Source organism: Silene latifolia, chromosome Y (genome assembly GCF_048544455.1).
Source record: "Silene latifolia isolate original U9 population chromosome Y, ASM4854445v1, whole genome shotgun sequence".
Lineage (NCBI taxonomy): Eukaryota > Viridiplantae > Streptophyta > Magnoliopsida > Caryophyllales > Caryophyllaceae > Silene > Silene latifolia.
This window is the reverse complement of record NC_133538.1, coordinates 420270280-420288321: the sequence shown is the minus strand read 5'-3', so window position 1 is coordinate 420288321 and position 18042 is coordinate 420270280. Positions and strand designations below refer to the sequence as shown.

At 36.4% G+C, this 18042-nt stretch overlaps 1 protein-coding gene and 1 long non-coding RNA gene across 4 annotated transcripts; one reads left to right on the top strand and one right to left on the bottom strand.

The window, feature by feature from the left end:
- The first annotated feature begins 505 nt into the window (after window positions 1-505).
- Window positions 506-6137, top strand: LOC141633141 (uncharacterized). Of its 3 annotated transcripts, none has more exons than XM_074445610.1 (3): window positions 506-1015; window positions 4926-5087; window positions 5189-6137. In XM_074445610.1, exons 1-3 carry the CDS (start codon window positions 931-933, stop codon window positions 5293-5295), a joined length of 354 nt encoding a protein of 117 aa, XP_074301711.1. In that variant the 5' UTR covers window positions 506-930; the 3' UTR covers window positions 5296-6137. The 3 variants fall into 3 exon arrangements, 1 of the variants encoding a protein (XP_074301711.1); XR_012537942.1 differs by having other exon boundaries at window positions 507-993; XR_012537943.1 differs by lacking the exon at window positions 506-1015 and adding an exon at window positions 3337-4673.
- A 7168-nt stretch (window positions 6138-13305) lies between these two features.
- Window positions 13306-14893, bottom strand: LOC141626545 (uncharacterized). The gene is made up of 3 exons (XR_012536116.1): window positions 14526-14893; window positions 13776-14436; window positions 13306-13590 (listed from the first exon to the last, which is right to left on the bottom strand). It is a non-coding gene; the product is annotated as an uncharacterized LOC141626545 (long non-coding RNA).
- Between the last annotated feature and the right edge of the window lie 3149 nt (window positions 14894-18042).

The following is an 18042-nucleotide window of genomic DNA, read 5'->3' as shown; positions in this document are numbered from 1 at the left end:
CAATTTTTTGATCTAGAGAACTTTAAGAGACTATAATTCGTGTTTACGAACTCAAAAAGTGACGATTTTTTTTTCAAATTGATTATCATTTCGAGAACTACGACTTGAAAAAAAAAATTGTCGAGTTTGGAATTCGTGAGCGAGAGATATGGTCACTCAAAGTTTGTTCATTAAAAAAAAATTTGACGTACAAAAACTCCTAGCCACGGGATCCAAATACGATAATTTTTTTTTTCAAATCGTAATTCTCGAAAAGATAATCGATTTGAAAAAAAAAATTATCATTTTCTGAATTCGTAGACACGAATTATTGCCGCTTAAAGATTTCCGGAACATAAAATTGGGTATTTCGGGCAAAAATCGAAACTTCAAGGGCACCACGTGCATTTTCCCGTTTATATCTTTGAAAGTTCAACTTTCCACCGACAATTTCCCGTAATCAATAAACAACCAATGATCTATTTTATGAACATGAAATGACATTTATCTGTCACAAAATCTCATTGAACTTCTGTAGAGTTGAACTGATTCAACACATCATTTAATGATTTGATCCATATTGTCCAAAAAATGATTAATCACGAACATTAGTATTGTTGTTGATTTTGTTTACTTCTCCGTGTTATAATTATTATAATACACAGCTCCCGTAGAGAGACCAAGAGAGACAATAGCTCCAGTAGAGAGAGAAACCCAAAAGAAGCCCCAAAATTAAAAAAAACCCTAAAAAATCGACCAACTCCTCACCGGCGACTACTCTGGTCGCCTCTTTAGGTCGCCGGCGAGGTTTTTCCAACCTTTTCGATGCGGTTCCTTTCTGCTATCAGTCGATTTCTCTCCTGTTGTTGGAATAAGAGGGATTTTGATTGATCTTCGGTCTGTTCGTTGCTTTCGAGAATTGTTTATCGATCGTTTGTCGCGAATTCCTTCATGTGGTGCGACTTCCTTGGAGCGCTTTTCCTGCTGGGAGCTACGTTTTGTGCATCACGGCCGGTGACTTCATCTTCCCTTCCTTGTGGGTTTGGTTGCTAATTAATAATCTTACTCTAGTTTAATAAGTTTATGTTTTAATGTCACTTGGTTGGGTTGGTACTTGATTTTTTCGGTGGGGATCTTGCTTGCATCCTTCTGCTGGTTGTTTTGGTATAAGGTCCCCCTTTTTCCTGCTTTTTGTGTTTTCCATTTTCCTTCCGGTCAAGCTCCGAGTTTCTTCTAGTGGTTAATTGTTTCGAGGTGCTAGATCTTTCATCTGTCTTCGCTGGGTCTTTGGTTAGTCACTTTTGTTCTGTTTTTTCGGGATTTAAGGTGTACTCGTTTCCGCTTTTTCGGTAGTTGAATGATGTCTTCTTCTACCGGTCACTATAAATTTCTTGAAGCTTTTGCTTGTGCCCATGTGAGCGATGGGTTTATGGAGAATGATGGATATAGGATGTTAGGCTCTTTTGTGAAATTGCAGGGGTCAGCTCCGTTAATCTTAGCTGAGGTGAGGGAGCTTAAAGATAGGGGGAACGGTCTTTTAAGAAAAATCATTTTGATAGTGCTGCAGCGTGTTATGATGAAGCTTGTAAATTGCTTAGCTTAAGTTTGGGAAATATTGGAGGTGAATATATTCAATCATTATCTGACCTTGTGGTTTCCCTTATTTCTAATATGGCTGCTTGTGCACTGAAACTTGAGAAGTATAGAGCTGCTTCGGGTTTATGCTCCATGATTTTGGATTCATTTCCTCGTAATGTTAAGGCACTTTTTTCGTAGGGCGGTTGCTTATATGAAGTTGAAAAGGTTTTCGAAAGCTGAATTGGATTTGGTGGAGGCCTTAGTGGTTGAACCTAGTAATAAGGATGTTTTAAGGGAATTAGATGTGGTAAAAGGTCACCTTCTCATTAAGGAAAATGGTAAAAGAATGCTGGAGGTTGCTACTAAAGATTGCGTGGATGAGAACAATAAGAAGCTTGTTCATGTCCCGGATGTCTCGGCATCTAATGTAGGTATAAAAGATAGTGAAAGTGTGGTCACAGAGGTGATGGATGATCCAAAGGATGTGAGTAAAAAGGATAATGAGAGTGTGAATATGGAAGTGATGGAGGGTCAAAAATTTTGTGCCAATAAGTCAGTTCTGGAGTTCTCCAAAAAGGGAGGGGGTAATTCCCGTCTAAGGATTCCCGCATAATCTTATAAAAAGTTGATGGATGGTAAAACGGTGAGCTTTTACCGAAAACGTGATTTGTCAACTTTAACAATTCTTATTCTTAATGTTGAGACTACTAAGGAACGAGACAGTATAAGAGAACGATGTAAAAAGAAGAAGAAGAGGAGGAGATGTCCTAAAAAGTAGAAATCTAAGATAATGGGGGCTATGAACGAAGACATGACTTCTTCTGAGGTTATCGACGTGAAACTTGATATTCCAAGCGCAAGCTTGAGCGCGTCATCTACTGAGGCCGTGACTTCAAGCGCGTCTTCAATATGTGACAATTTTTCTTCTCCTAGTACACATATCTCCCAAAATAGCACTAGGGGTGGTATTAATGATCCAAGCGTTCCTGCCTCTCTGCCTTTCATCTTTTCAGCTCATCCTAAGATGTGTAAGATTCTCTCGTCTAAGAAGCCATCAGGCGCCCCTTTTACTCCTATGCTTTGCAGGTACCCCTCTAATCATCATGTGCACGAGAAGTGGAGAATCGCCACTCCCAAGAAGAATCAAAGCCAAGGGGATGAATCTCCAAGACACAGTTTATCCACTTTCTCAAAAAGTAGATCTCTCTCCCATAAATTTCTACGTCCTCGTGGCGTAAGTGTGTCTTGTTGCAGGTACTCCTCCGAAGCTCAGTTGATAAAGAAGAGAAAAGAAATGTTCGCTCATTTCGTCAGCTCTGATCAGCCCGCAAAGAAGCCTTTTCTGGAAAACAACCCCATCTGTAGTTTAATTTCTTATCCTAATAATGTATTAATAAATTCCGACTCCGAGAGTCGGGTAGGTACTACGTAAGGAACCTTTCTTTTCTGCTGCCAAAAAAATATATATATATTATAATAGCCTTAATTTTCATATCTAATAAACCTAAATCATTAGTATTTCTACTTGGGCACAATATGAAATGAGCAAAATTAATTCGTTACTCTTCGAGTTTCTTTGTGTGGGTTGATGCACTCCTTCCAAAATCCAGATATAGTTTCCCCTAGTTCCTAGTCTTTGATTTACATATAATCAATTAAATATATATATATATATATATATATATATATATATATATATATATATATATATATATATATATATATATAGAGAGAGAGAGAGAGAGAGAGAGGGGTAGGAACCGGTGAGAACGAACACTCGATGAGAACGGTGAGAACGAACACCCGACAATACATTTAAACCTCAGTCCCCGCATTATTTACAAATTAAATCAGCCCAGCCCAAACATTTAACCCTCCCATAACCCACCCAAATTATCAACAAACCCAATCCTACTTCATCCTCCACCAACAGGCATCGAGACTCTCTGACTACCGGCAACGACGAATCCATGACCGCCGACGACGATATTAGCATCATCAAGTTCAGTTTTATGCTTGAGCCGATTATCTTCTTTTTTGTTCTCCAACCTCACCAACCATCGTCTTTCACAGTTTCAAGCATCCCAAAAATCGACTCTCCTGCTGCCGGAACTCCAACAATAACCTCACCGGACGCACTCACTGGCACCATCACCGTCGTTTATCGAATTGACGATCCTTAGCGGCGTCAGACCACGCCACACCCAAAGAAATCTCCTCCTTATCGTCGTCTTTGCTTTCTCTGTCACAATCAGCAGATTCGTCATTGTTGGAGCTAAACGAAATTGGTGTACCTGGTTTATATATTCATGTATCTGTTATTAATTTTGTTGTACCTAATTACTAATTTTGTGTATCTATGTCAAGATACATTAAAATAGTGGTTAGATACATCAAAGCTTGATGTAGATACAATGAATAGTTGGGAACAAACGAAGGGGAAGTGATGTAGTAGTTCTCGCCGACGTGTAGTGTGCCGGTTAATCACCGGTGAATGGTTTGTCTTTACGGTTGGTCTTTACGGGTTAAACCCAGATTTTGATTTCAGGTGCATTAATTTAATTAATCAGAAGGACAATATGGAGTGACCGCGATGGAAGGACAATATGGAGTGAGGTTGTTGGTGGCCGGAATGACGCGCGAAAAAGGTTAGCGCAGTTGTGAAGGTGATGGGAAGGCGACAACTCAGCAGTGAATTGGGTTTATCCAGTGTGGTCGTGTCGTCGTCGACGTTGTTCGGGCTAGTCGGTGATATCGGCTTTGATCCTGGTGGCCACCGGCAGCGGGTGGATATAGTCGTGGTGGTAGGGTGCTAGTTCACGTAGTGAATTATGTTGATGAATATACGAGGTGTGGGGTTAGCTATACTCTGATCACTTTCTCTGTCTTTTCTAATATATGAGCTGCCAGATTCTCTCCTTTGCACTCGAGCCCAGTCATCACCGAAGTCGCTACAACACCATTACGCAAAATCAACAGCTGCTCTTTCGACCATGTCCCGACGCCGAGTTCTAATCACCTTCAATCATCCACTTTTTCTCAGTCAGTACCAATAATTCAAGCAGTTACCTATAACCAACACCATCACCAACCCACCCTCAGCGAAAATCAGTTTGGTAATTAATGTACCTGGTTTATATATTGATGTATCTCGAAGTAATTTTGATGTACCTAGTAACTAATTATGTGTATCTATGTTAAGATACATTAAAACAATTGATACATAAAAAATTAGAGTACATACATTCAAAATTAGCCGGGTCTTCTTTGCGTCAATCTAATGTTTAGGATTTTATCAAATAATCGAAAAATGATGCTTAGAAACTGGGTGGTGTGGCTAACTGTGAAGTTTTGGTGAACTATGACAGATTTTGCTCTAGGTCGTCCTGTGAATATTGACTTAAAAGAAGCTGATGACGATCACCCAAGCTCCATCAACGTCTCATACATGTACGAGAGTGTCGTGCCATTAAGGGAGTTGCCTACAATGATGAAAATGTTGCCAGTCAGTAATAATGGAGTTCAATATGGTATATCATGGAACAATTAGCATGGTTTTTTAGGATATTCTGTGTATGTATGAAAACAAAATAAAAAGACTGAGTTAATTATAATGTTTGTTGAATTGCAGTTGAAATGATGGTGGGCCAGAGGAGTACAAGATCAAGATTGAATGGTCATTTTGGGAATCATTTGAGAGTGCATCAGGAATTACAGAGGAGTGTTCAGTTTGCCTGATACAAGACCCGGACAACTACGTAATGTTGAGTGATGCGTGCCTTTTTGACGTATTTATTTACATATTCGGCACGCATTTTTATAAGTTTAATTGTTTATTTCACTCGTTTTTCCTCCCGTATTTGCTACTTTGGTGCGTTTCGTGCTCCATGTAGGTTCGAGACACACTTATACATTTACAAGCTAAATCCGTTTAACAATGGAATAAGAAAGGAGTTAGAAGAGTTTCAGACAAGTTTGACAAGGCGAGAATGGATTTTTGTTTACTTGGTATGCATGCTTGAGGAGATAATCAACTTCAATTTTGTGCCCAATGCTCATGTCGCCCGACTTAGAGGTTATGTCGTCCGACATGTTTGCCAAGTAGAGCGACCAATACTCTCTGTGGTCGACACAGCAGCAATCACAAAGCAGCGATCATAAAGAAGAGCAGCATGTGTCGGCCGACTTATGACTATGTGTCGGCCGACTTATGACTCGATGTCGGTCGACCACCATGTATTTTTTGGTAGTCACAGTGGAGAGCCAAAGCACGACATCAGCTCTATGTCTACCGACTTCAGATTTGTGTCGGTCGACTTTAGTCTATCTTTCGCTAGACTTCCTCCATATTGTCGACAAGTTATCTTATTTTATTTCTTTTATTTGGGCTTTACTATAAAAAGCATCAGGGTAATCCCAAAATTAGGTTACGCTATTATTATTCAATTAGACTTTTCTCTCAAGAACTTTTAGCAGTAAAAACTGCATTAGCTTTCAGATCTAGAATTCCTTGCACTCAAATCTTACGGTACTTTGTTAATCTTTCTTCATTAATTAATTTATTTAGTTTCAATCAATTATTAACATCTTTCTTATTCTTTTATGTTTACAACTATGTCTTCTATTATTATAATTGCTATTGTTTCCGTTAGTATGCATAGCTAAACTTCTCATCTAGGGGGAAGGGGGATCTAGGTTGTTAGAAAAGGGGTTATTATGAATTGATTGTTAAATTGCTCTTAATTGTTGTTTGATTATCGTATTACTTCTAATTAGTTAATTACTGATCAGAATTGATTAATTAGTCTTGCATAAACTAGGATTATCACCGACCGGGTTAAGACTAGTATAGGCCACGATAATTGAATAGAGATAATTTAATGATAGTGATCGCATGTTAAATTAGATCTAAAAGAAATATTGAATCGACTGATCATATGACTTTCAACAATATAAATTGCTCAATCAATGAATTAAATTCTACCCTTTGATGACGACCTAGTGAACCCGATCCCTAGACTCTTTAATATTATTGTTATTTGTCTTTTAATTACTTGCAATTAGCTGTTAGCATACAAACAATCAAAACCCCCACAGTTGGTTACTTTAAGACAGATTTAAATATAAACAAACTAGATAATCACCGCCTCCCTGTGGATTCGACCCTGACTTACCGCTAGCTATTTTGTTAGTAGTAATTTAGGTTTACTTTGATAAAGGCAAACGACTGAAAATAACCTTATCATTGAGGTTCAAGCTGAGTGAACTTGGTGATATGGTCTACTTGAATGGGGCGGATTTCATCTCGGTTCCGGACCTTCCTAGCAAGGGTGAGTTCCATTCACTACACGGCAGCACTGCATACTGAAGATCCACTGATAACAGCTCAGATGGTTTCATTTTTTCAATTGATAAAGTCCAATATTATTAGTACAACAAGCAAATAGACTTGCTTCATTCTTTGGTCAACTGTATAAATGATACTCTACTAGATTGCAGTTTGTTTCATCATTTGCTCTTGTTGCTAAAATTCGCATATCTGATACAATGATACAAGTTTCATTATTTTAGTGACTTTATCATACATGTTTCCTGTTTCATGGTTTAAAGGTATAGACGACCAGATCGTTGTGTTAATTCAGTTGAGTTCAAACTCATTTCCGAAAAATGAGGATGGGTTGATCCACGTGGAGCTTAGCTTATTGAGCCTAATTGGCTTAGAAAAAACTATGATAGTCGGATAAAGAAATTCATGTACTAAAGAAATTTCCAATTGAAAACTGACAATGAAGTACGACCATGAAGTTATGAAATACCAAGCCCACAACCTACATAACAAATTCCTGTACACGGTTTTCTGCCTATAATCAAGGCAATGTATATTGACTTCTCGCTTGCTAGAAATTACTTGCATTTGAAGTCCATCTAGTAGTAGTCGGCTTGGATAGCAGCCTGCTATACTTCATACATATGCAGCTGGCATTCAATTCTATTCATTCAAATTCAGTAAGGATTCAATCAGTTTAGGTCAGTCGTTCAGGTATATGACACTTTGGTAGCTCCTATTTCCTGTGAAGTTGTGTCATCTCTGGAGTGTTTATTTGTTATGTAGGTTAATTTGGCCGTAATTTCAACTTATTTATTTCGGAAAATTTAGGGGTCTTCGAATAGTTTTGCTCTGATTATTTTTGAGTTGATCCATTCTGGAATGCAACAATTTAATTCGAGTCAATTGCAATATAGGTTCATTCTCGAATTATTTTCCTTAGGTCTCATTTGGTATCGCGTCAATCTTCCCAAGCTTACATACATGTCTATGCGGCTGCTGTGCTTCTAGCTATTACAACTATAAGATCCCACTGAACTAGTTTACGAGAGGTGATGTTATGGGAAGGGGCGAAGAGCTTAAGCTGAAATTCTCGTCGTGTGTAAGTATAAAGACGTCAACATCGTTGTTCACTCTACTGTCCCTGCCAGGCCATTCTCAGCTTTAGTTTGGTAAATGTATATGAAAAGTGTATTAGACATTGCAACAGACTTGGATAAGAGGGAACGAATGGCTGTTATTGGACCTCCAAGTTGAACACATTAATTAATTAAACCATTGCATTCACACTGTACCCACATTTTCATCATTCACACAAATCACTCCAACCCATCACGGCCTTAACTCCCTAGACCTCCACCACTGCCAGCAGCTGCCACCGCCAATCACCAACCACCAGCAGTCGTCAACACCTACTTCGGACACTCAGACGCTGGCAATAGAACGGTCGTTCCGTCTATCTATGTCGGCACTGAAATGACGTTTTTCGTTTCTCGATAGGTAAGCATGCGATACGACTCACTGATAGACTCCGGCGACGTCATCTCCGGCATCATCATCTCCGGCATCATAATCAAGTGTATCTACCACTATCACCATCGTCATATACGTTTCAGGAGCACCAGCACTATCAACATCGTCAACCAACCCTCGCACCACTAAAGATCTCCTCCGACCTCCTTATCATCACCATTGCTTTCTCCGTCACAATTATCAAATTTATTACGGTAACACTGTTGGAACTAAACAAAATTAGGGTATGTAGTTATATATTGATGTATCTCAGGGTACTGTTGATGTACCCAATAAATAATTTTGTGTACCTATGTTAGATACATTAAAATAGTGGTTAGATACAATAAAATTTTGTGTAGATACATTAAAATGGATGCGAAATTAAAGAAGGGGAGGTCATGAGGTCGTTAGATTGACTGGTTTCCAAGAAAGGAGAGGGCGGTGAGACGGAAAATGAATTCAAATGAAATCAGGTCCGTCGCCATTGGAAACATCACGCCGACGATTCAGGCTATACTTCCGGCGATGGTCGGATTGCTCGACAGTGGTGATTGAGGACAACAGATTGGGGTTAGAGGAAAGGGGAAGAAGGTCGGTGGTGGTTTAGCGTATCTCCAGTGGTGGTGTACGAATGTACGGACGGTGGTGGCTTGCCGGAACTTTGGCTCCGGTGACACTGTGAGTAGGAGATGTACCGAGGGAAGTTATAGAAGAGCGTGGGGTTTTAAATTTGATCGGTGGTGTGTTTAATCTAACGGTTACCTATTCGTTCTCACCGAGTGATCGTTCTCACCGGATCCTATATATATATATATATATATATGAGAGAGAGAGAGATTGGATTTGGTGATTTTGGTTCTTATGGTGAGTTGTGAGTTGGGGGAATCTCAACCCTTAGATTAAATTAGAGATGAGTGGTCAAGATTAATCTTAGTTGTCATATAAAAGCATTGTTATTTAGTTTATTTTCTCTTTTTTCTAGTGCTACTCTTTTTTTTTTTTACTTTAATTTTTTTATCTTTTTTTTACCTCGTGTTATTATGTTTTTTTTTTTACAACTTTGATTTTTTTTTTCTCTAATTTTCTCATTATGTTACCTTTTTTTTCTTTTTCTTTTTGTACCAAATTTTGTTTTGCTTGAATTTTTTTTCACTCTTATTTTTTTTTACCTCGTGTTATTATGCTGTTATTGTGCTTTTTTTTTAACTTGATTTTTTAACGACTTTGATTTTTTTTTTCTCTTATTTTTTTTTTTTATCACATGTTATTGTGCTATTATTGTTATTCCGCTGTTATTGTGATGCTATTTTGCTGTTACTTTGATTTTTTTTACGACTTTGATTTTTTTTTTTTACCACGTGTTATTGTGCTATTATTGTTAGTCCGCTGTTATTGTGCTGTTATTCTACTGTTATCTGCTGTTATTGTGATGTTATTCCGGTGTCACTTTGATTTTTTTTACAACTTCGATTTTTTTTACTACTTTAATTATTTTACTCTTTTTTACCGCATGTTATTGTGCTGTTATTTTGGTGTTATTGTGATGTTAATCCGGTGTCACTTTGATTTTTTTTACTATTTTGATTTTTTTACTCTTTTTTTACCACGTGTTATTGTGCTGTTATTCCGATGGTATTGTTATTCTGGTGTTACTTTGATGTTATTCCGGTGTTACTTTGATTTTTTTTACTATTTTTTTTTACTCTTTTTTTTACCACATGTTATTGTGCTGTTATTCTGGTGTTATTGTGATTCTGCTATTATTGTAGTGTTATTGTTATTTTAAAAAAAAAAAATCTCATTTTGTTACCTTTTTTTTCCTTTACGTGATGTTACTCTAGTGTTATTGTGCTGTTATTCTGCTATTATTCTGCTATTATTGTTATTTTTTAAAAAAATTCTCATTTTGTTACCTTTTTTTTTCTTTACGTGTTGTTACTCCAGTGTTATTGTGCTGTTATTCTGCTATTATTGTTGTGTTATTGTTATTTTTTTTTTTAAAATCTCATTTTCTTACCTTTTTTTCCCTATACGCGTTGTTACTCCATTATTGTTGTGGTGTTATTCTGCTACGGAGTATTATTCTAAATTATTACAACATATATACTCTTTGAGTAACCGAAACCGAAATTTTGCACCAATTCTTGAATTAACCGTCACACGTTCCCACTTGTTCTCTTCAATTTTATCCCCTTCTTTTAACACGAACACATAATGTCTCTTTTTCGGACCCAACTTTGCTGGAAGTGATAATTAGATACAATTGACCATTACAAGGCACCAAGTATACATGACCGAGAATGTAGCTATCCCCATCAATCGACATCGAGTATGTATTGTCAATTGTTTCACCTAGACAATCTGGGGCATCCATGAATTTGAAGGATATTGAGGCTGATTTCCTAGGATTGATAACCCCAACCTTCCAATTAACCAACTCAAATGCATAAAAGAGACCATTATGATACGCAATGTCAAGTATCCGATACTGCCTATTCTCCTCATCAAAAGTGCCCTTGATTGGCCATTGATAGTCATGTAACCGAGTAAACATCAACCCACTTTCAGCACTAAAATTTTGTCTTATAACACGTCCAGTAACGCTTTCTAAACTTCCTAACCCAAAACAGATTGAACCTAATCTCACTTGGCAGGAACAATAGATAGTGTAACCAAACTTATTTGCCATACTCTTGCAAAACCAATTGCAAATCCGCCTATAAACCTGCTTATATAATGTAATATCTTCCCAACCTGCAATTATACTTGCATCAATTTCCACAAATGAAGCAACACTAACATCAAAATTCCCCAACTTCAAGAGACCCATCTCTACTACCACTGTGATCATCACCATTCTGCGACCCAGGAGCTGCGTGCAGGTCTATAATCACCTTGATGCCGTATTTTCTACAGGTTCAGAATAATTTTGGTATCATCAACAAATGTCAAAGTGCGTACTTAAAACTTAAAAAATACGATCAATGCTCAGTACATACTCTGCCCAAATGAAGGCATTATCCAGGGCTGCCAAAGATCCGCCTACAAAAGGCTTAGGTGGTATTGGGTCACTCGCAATCCACCATCCCACAGGAATTCTAACGGCGTTTAATCCATTCTCTGATATGAACCTGAAATCGTCTTCTACAATGAACGTGTTCCAGTGATCCTGGCAATACACACCAAAGTAGCCAAATACTATTAATCTCTTGAAAGACCGTCTGATATTCGCACATACAATTATACGGAGTACTACTTACCATCATCCGCAAGTACTCTCTTGAAGTGTTCCAAATCAAATATATCTGAAAACTCGCTGCACAAACCAAAATCATCAATAATAACATTCAACATAAACCAAACCAAAAAACCACCAACTACTTCATTATTTAATCAATTAGCAGTTACACAAATTCTTGTACAAAAAAACCTGAAAGAAAGTATTTAGTCAAACCAACCAACCTAAATATGAATCTTTCGTGAAAAATCAATTCTTGTCCATCCTCCTAACTGTCCTAAGCAATTAAAGAACTATGAATCTCCCATATTATGAATATTTGGTTAAAATAGATCAACTTTTGTTCCAAAGTTCCATTATATTGAACGCCGAACCCGACTCCGTGCTCGATTGGAGCAACCGAAAACCGGAGCTCAGTCACCCAATATCGATTGAAAAGTGCGGTGGAGTAATTGGATTTGAGATTTAAGAGAACAGATACGACGATTGTCACAAAGAGAAGGTTTGATCGAAATCAAGTTTATTATGATTGGAATTCATATTGATTAAATTCGATAATTTGTTATGTTTTCAGCAGTAGTTTCGTGTTTTGCTGTTGGGTTATGTTTATCTATATTTCTATCTCAGCCATCTATTTCTAATTATTCAATGGCTGAAATTTTCCAAACTCACAACTCACCGTAAGAACCAAACTCACGAGATCCCGCCTCTCTCTCTCTATATATATATATATATATATATATATATATATATATATATATATATATATATATATATATTGAGATGGGATCTTGTGAGTTTGGTTTCTTATGGTGAGTTTGTACTAGACTCTTATTGTAATGTTATTCTTAAGTTCTTATCTTTTTCTCTAATTTTCTCATTATGTTACTTTTTTTTTCTGCCTCGTCTTATTATGCTGTTATTGTGCTTTTTTTTTTACTTTGATTTTTTTTTTTTTACGACTTTGATTTTTTTTACCACGTGTTATTGTGCTGTTATTCTACTGTTATTGTTATTCTGGTGTGATTGTGATGTTATTCCGGTCACTTAGATTTTTTTAACTACTTTGATTTTTTCTCTTTTTTTACCACGTGTTACTGTGCTATTATTTGATTTTTTTTACTCTTTTTTTACCACGTGTTATTGTTCTATTATTCTGGTGTTATTGTTATTCTGGTGTTATTGTGATGTTATTCCGGTCACTTAGATTTTTTTAGCTACTTTGATTTTTTCTCTTTTTTTTACCACTTGTTATTGTGCTATTATTTGATTTTTTTACTCTTTTTTTTTTACCACGTGTTATTGTGATATTATTCTGGTGTTATTGTGATGTTATTCTGGGGACACTTTGATTTTTTTTACTACTTTGATTTTTTTTTACTCTTTTTTACCACGTGTTATTGTGCTGTTATTCAGGTGTTATTGTTATTTTGGTGTTATTGTGATGTTATTCCGGTGTTACTTTGATTTTTTTTACTCTTTTTTACCACGTATTATTGTGCCGTTATTCTGGTGTTATTCCGATGTTATTGTAGTATTTCTGGTGTTATGTTAGCATATTGTGGTGTGCATAAAAAGCGTTAATAGTCCGTTTTTTAAGACTATATTACTAAATGCCAACTCAACGCTGCATGAGATGATATCATGCCATGAAACAAACACGGTACACTGACTTTGCATGAGACGATATCTCACGCATACCACAATTTTGTCATTATTTTTGTTTTGAACCAATGACCACATATAACAGATGGAAATTTAAGACAAACCATTATGCCTCCCCGAGAGCCCAACGCCAGCAGAAAAAACTTAACATCTACTGCAGACTGCAATCAAGACAGTACTGAGTAAAATCAACAGACCCGTAAATATTAGTTCGTAACATCTACTAAGCCCAGTCTACTCATAAAACAAAATTTGACAGCATGAAATAAGTGGCTCAGAATTACTTTGACTACCAACCAAGTGATGCGAGTCTAGTGGCATCGGGTTTAACCTTCAAAGCTTGCCAATGGGCAGGAGTTGAGAGGTCCCGTGTTCGAACCCTAGGCTGCGCAAATCATGCGGTTATCGGTCCACCGGGGACTTTAAAAATGCCGGTCCTTCGTACACCAAAAAAAAAAAAAGAATTACTTTGACTACCAGTGCCACCCTGAACTATTCACCAGTTCCAACGGCCTTGATAAGAAATTCTGAGCACACCAATTCCAATCAAAAGCCATCAACACCTCGGCGCATCTCCGGCCAGCTTCCATCACCATGATGCACCTGCCAACCACGCTGCTGAGCAGGGTCCTTTAATTTACCACTACGTCTCGTCAAACCACCCACAAGAACATGCTCATCCCCGTGCTCCCTATTCGGCCTATGAGCTGCAATCCGGCTTTATTTTCACCACCCCACATCTTCTCAATTTCAATTTCACCTTCATTTTCAATCAATTATTATCATCAATCAAATCCTACTAACAATCCAAAACCTCGACATCATCGCAACGCGAGGCTTAAACCCAACCAATCAATTCGTCCACCATCATCTTTCAGTACACCAGCAGCTCGGCCCTTCACCAAACCAGCGCCAACCTGCTCGACTCCACGGTAGCAACTCTGAGTCCGTCACATCCGCCACCTTCAATTGCCATCAACACCTCGGCGCAAACTCCGTTTCTCCACCTGTTACCTCGACAACTAGTAGCAGCAGCCCGGCCTTGAGCCCAATGAGTGGAATGGATGTTAGTCTGAAATTCCTTGAAACAATTCTGACACGAGCAAGCAAGCTACTCATCATTCGTCTTAGCCATCTACATGTACCCAAACGAGAAGGGTTTATCAGGAGTGAAATAAATTGGTTATAATATGAATTAAAAAAGACAATAATGAAGAAACATACGAGAAAGAGAGCGACTGCGATGAGACAGAGGTTGTGTACAACTCCGACAATGATCTGTCGAAAGAAACGGCAACCAAGTCATGAGAAACTCGGACGAAATTCGAAGCTCCAACTAGTCGTAGCGTCGTACAAACGGATCTATAGGATCGGGCATCGTAATTGGCTGAGTCAACTCATCGATTCACAGCAACTCGATGAATATATAGAATCGGGACGACGTCGTCCCAAAGAAAGGTGAGGTGATGGTGTTCGCGTAGATGTCGGAGGTTGGAGAAGTTGAAGAGAGAGAAAGGTGTTCGGCGGCGGAGATGAGTCGTTGTCGCCATTTTTGAGAGAGGGGGAGGTTTATTTTTTTAATAGGGGCTGTGATTTTGTTTGGGTCTGCGTGAGATTTATTTAATCTCAAATTCTCACTCTGTTTTCCGCGATTAATCTCAGCCCTTCAATTCTTCTTATTTAATGGTTTAGATTTGTGATCACAAACTCACCATAAGAACCAAACTTACGAGATCCCGCCTCTATATATATATATATATATATATAGGAATGAGATCATGTGAGTATAAGGTATATAATTGAGGATTGAGGATTAAATAACAACCGTCAAATCTAAAAGATCAATGGCTGATATGTGCGCGGAATAGTAAGGGTATATTCGTCATTTTACAATTTGATATATATACATACTTCAATAGCCAGCAGCCACTCATTCATTCATTCTTTTTCAATCACTTTCTCTCTCTACTCTTTCTCTTTCTCTTTCTATGCGATGTTGTTCCTGCGTCGACCTAATTGTTCGCCGTCAACTTTTTCCCTCTTATACAAGTTATACAATTTGATTTTTTCTTCATTACTTCTAGCAATTGAATTGTCAGGTATGATTCACTCTCCTTTTTATTGGAAATTTTAATTTTGTTATTGAATTATATGCACTTAAGTTTGTTTTGATCGTCATTATTTCTTTTTTAACTGATCTATTTTTATCAACTTTTCTTTTTAATTTAATTGATTGATGTAATTTTATCATCTCGTTTCGTTTTAATTGATGTCTTGTTATGATCTCTTTTTCTATGATTTGAACATAACTATTATAAGTTTTGTTTTAATTGATCCTATATTCTTTTAATGGATGTATTCTTATCATCTCGTTTAATGTTTATTCTTTATTCTTCTTCTTCTCTTTGTATATTCACTATATTTAGCATTATTTTCTTCGGATTTGTGTTTTAATCAAGTTTTCATTCAAGTATTACCGATTAACAATTTCTGTATGAGTTATCTTTGTTGTTCATCCTTTTCTAACTACCTTGTATTGTTCAACTAATTAGTGTAAATCCGTATCACACGTTATCCTTAATAGTATCACATGTCATTCTTGATAGTATCACGGATTAAAATATAATATAATACATGGTTGTTTAGCTAATTAATGTAAATTAGTATCACACTTTATACTTATTAGTATCACATGTTATGTTTAACAGTATCACACGTTATAATTATGTATGTTGTATTTCTGAAAATTAAGGTCTCATTGTTTATGCTCCAATTTTTGTTAAAACGATGCCAATTTTACGTGTAGTGTTGTAAAAATCTTGTAAAATTCAAGTAAAATGTTGTTGTTTTGCGGTAAAATGATGTAAAATGTTGTTCTAAATGTTGTAATATGGTATTTTTGTTGTAAAATGTCGTTGCTTTGAAGTAAAATCTTTGTAAAATATTGTTCTAGAATGTTGTAATATAGTTCTTTTGCTATATAATGTTTTTGTTTTGCTATAAAATGTAGTAAATGTTGTTGTTTTTCCGCTTTAATCACTTTGTAATTATGTTGTACGATGTTGTAATTGTTGTTATTTCGAGTTTTTATTAATCCGCTTTCTTCTATTGGTACAATAGGTTGGACTTTGTCCCACTAGATTGTTGATTGGATAGACCAGGTTATTTAAGCGGCTTAAAGGTGAAGAATCCTGCGGAGTAAATTTGTCGGCCATCTTTTCTTTCTTTGAGATGGATCATCGATGAAGTGGAAGTAGACGCCACGACACAGTATGGTTCATTGCTCTTGACGAGCTTTACTTTGCATCCTTGTATATCTCTCACATGTTTGCTTATTGAGAATGGAAGATCCACTTTGAAGGGGATATGAAGTCTCATGATGCGGCCAGAGAAGCTAATTGATAAAACCAAGTCAGAAATAACGCTAAGGATCAGTGTTACTTTCCAAGAGGATATGAAGTCTCCTGATATTCGTCATTAGTGTCGTACTAATGGTTTGATGTAATTGAGTTCTTGAAAGTTGAGTAGATAGTCAGGTGGCGGCATTAACTTGAGTCATGGTCATGAAATGGTTGTATGAAAAGTACATCTTGGTGTTTAAAACAAGTTGAGGTTGAACAACCGTCAAGTAAGAAGTTGAAGATTGTGCTGAAAAAAGATGCCAAAAAGGATAATAAAAAGAAATTGGTAGAGGTAGAGGAAGAGAAAGAGAAAGGAACTAATCTGTGTACTCAGATTGTGTTGACAAAACTTTAATTGAATATGCACTGATTGATGTAATTTTGGAAGGATAGTAATCTGTTGTAGTCGTTATAAATTAATATTGTTGTTGTAATTTTGTGATATTGTTTAGAATCAGCAATGATATTTTATTTTATATGCTGTGATATTGTTTCTTAAAGTCATTTGATATTATTAACACAATAAGGGCGATATTGTTCACCACATCTTGTGATATTGTTAAGCTAGTAATGTGATATTGTGTACCACATCTTGTGATATTGTTAATCCAATAATGTGGTATTGTTTACCACATCTTATGATATTGTTAAACTAATAGTGTGATATTGTTCTCAAAGTCATTTGATATTGTGTCATGAAAGGTGATATTTTTTTATAATTAAGCGTGATATTGTTTACTAAAACTTGTGATATTGTTAAAACAAACGTGTGATATTGTTTACCAAAAAAATGAAACACTTTAGAAACCATATATTTTTCATTTAATAACATAAAAAAAGGCAAATCCTGATACAACTATAATTTTGTTACCATTATTTTACATTCCAACTCAAAAATGGAAAAAAAAATACAAATTTACAACCGCTTGGAACGATATCTAAGAATAAAGAATTTGTCTTTATAAGAGAAATGAATAAAAAAGCATGATTTGTTTAGTTGATCATGCACTATAGACTCCGCCAGCATGCACACATGCTCTTAAGTAACCTCCAAATTAAAAGCGAAGAAATCTGCAAAAAAAGGAAAACAAAGTACAAAACATCATCTTAGTATCATCTTTCAAACAAAAGAAAAGACCACAAATATAAAAAACACACCATATTACAGCATTTACAGCTACATTTTACATTATTTTACTGCAAATTAGTGACATTTTACTACGAAAACACCATATTATAGCGTTTTAGTGCCTTGATGACATTTTACAACTAAATTATGTAGTCAACCTGCCAAAATGTATGAAAATAGAGTACCACTAAACTTCACATTCAATATAACA

Coding starts and splice junctions, on each gene's coding strand:
- LOC141633141 (XM_074445610.1), top strand. CDS start 931: ATGTGGTGCGACTTCCTTGGAGCGCTTTTCCTGCTGGGAGCTACGTTT. Junction 1,016..4,925: donor GACTTCATCTTCCCTTCCTT/GTGGGTTTGGTT, acceptor GAACTATGACAG/ATTTTGCTCTAGGTCGTCCT. Junction 5,088..5,188: donor TAATAATGGAGTTCAATATG/GTATATCATGGA, acceptor GTTGAATTGCAG/TTGAAATGATGGTGGGCCAG.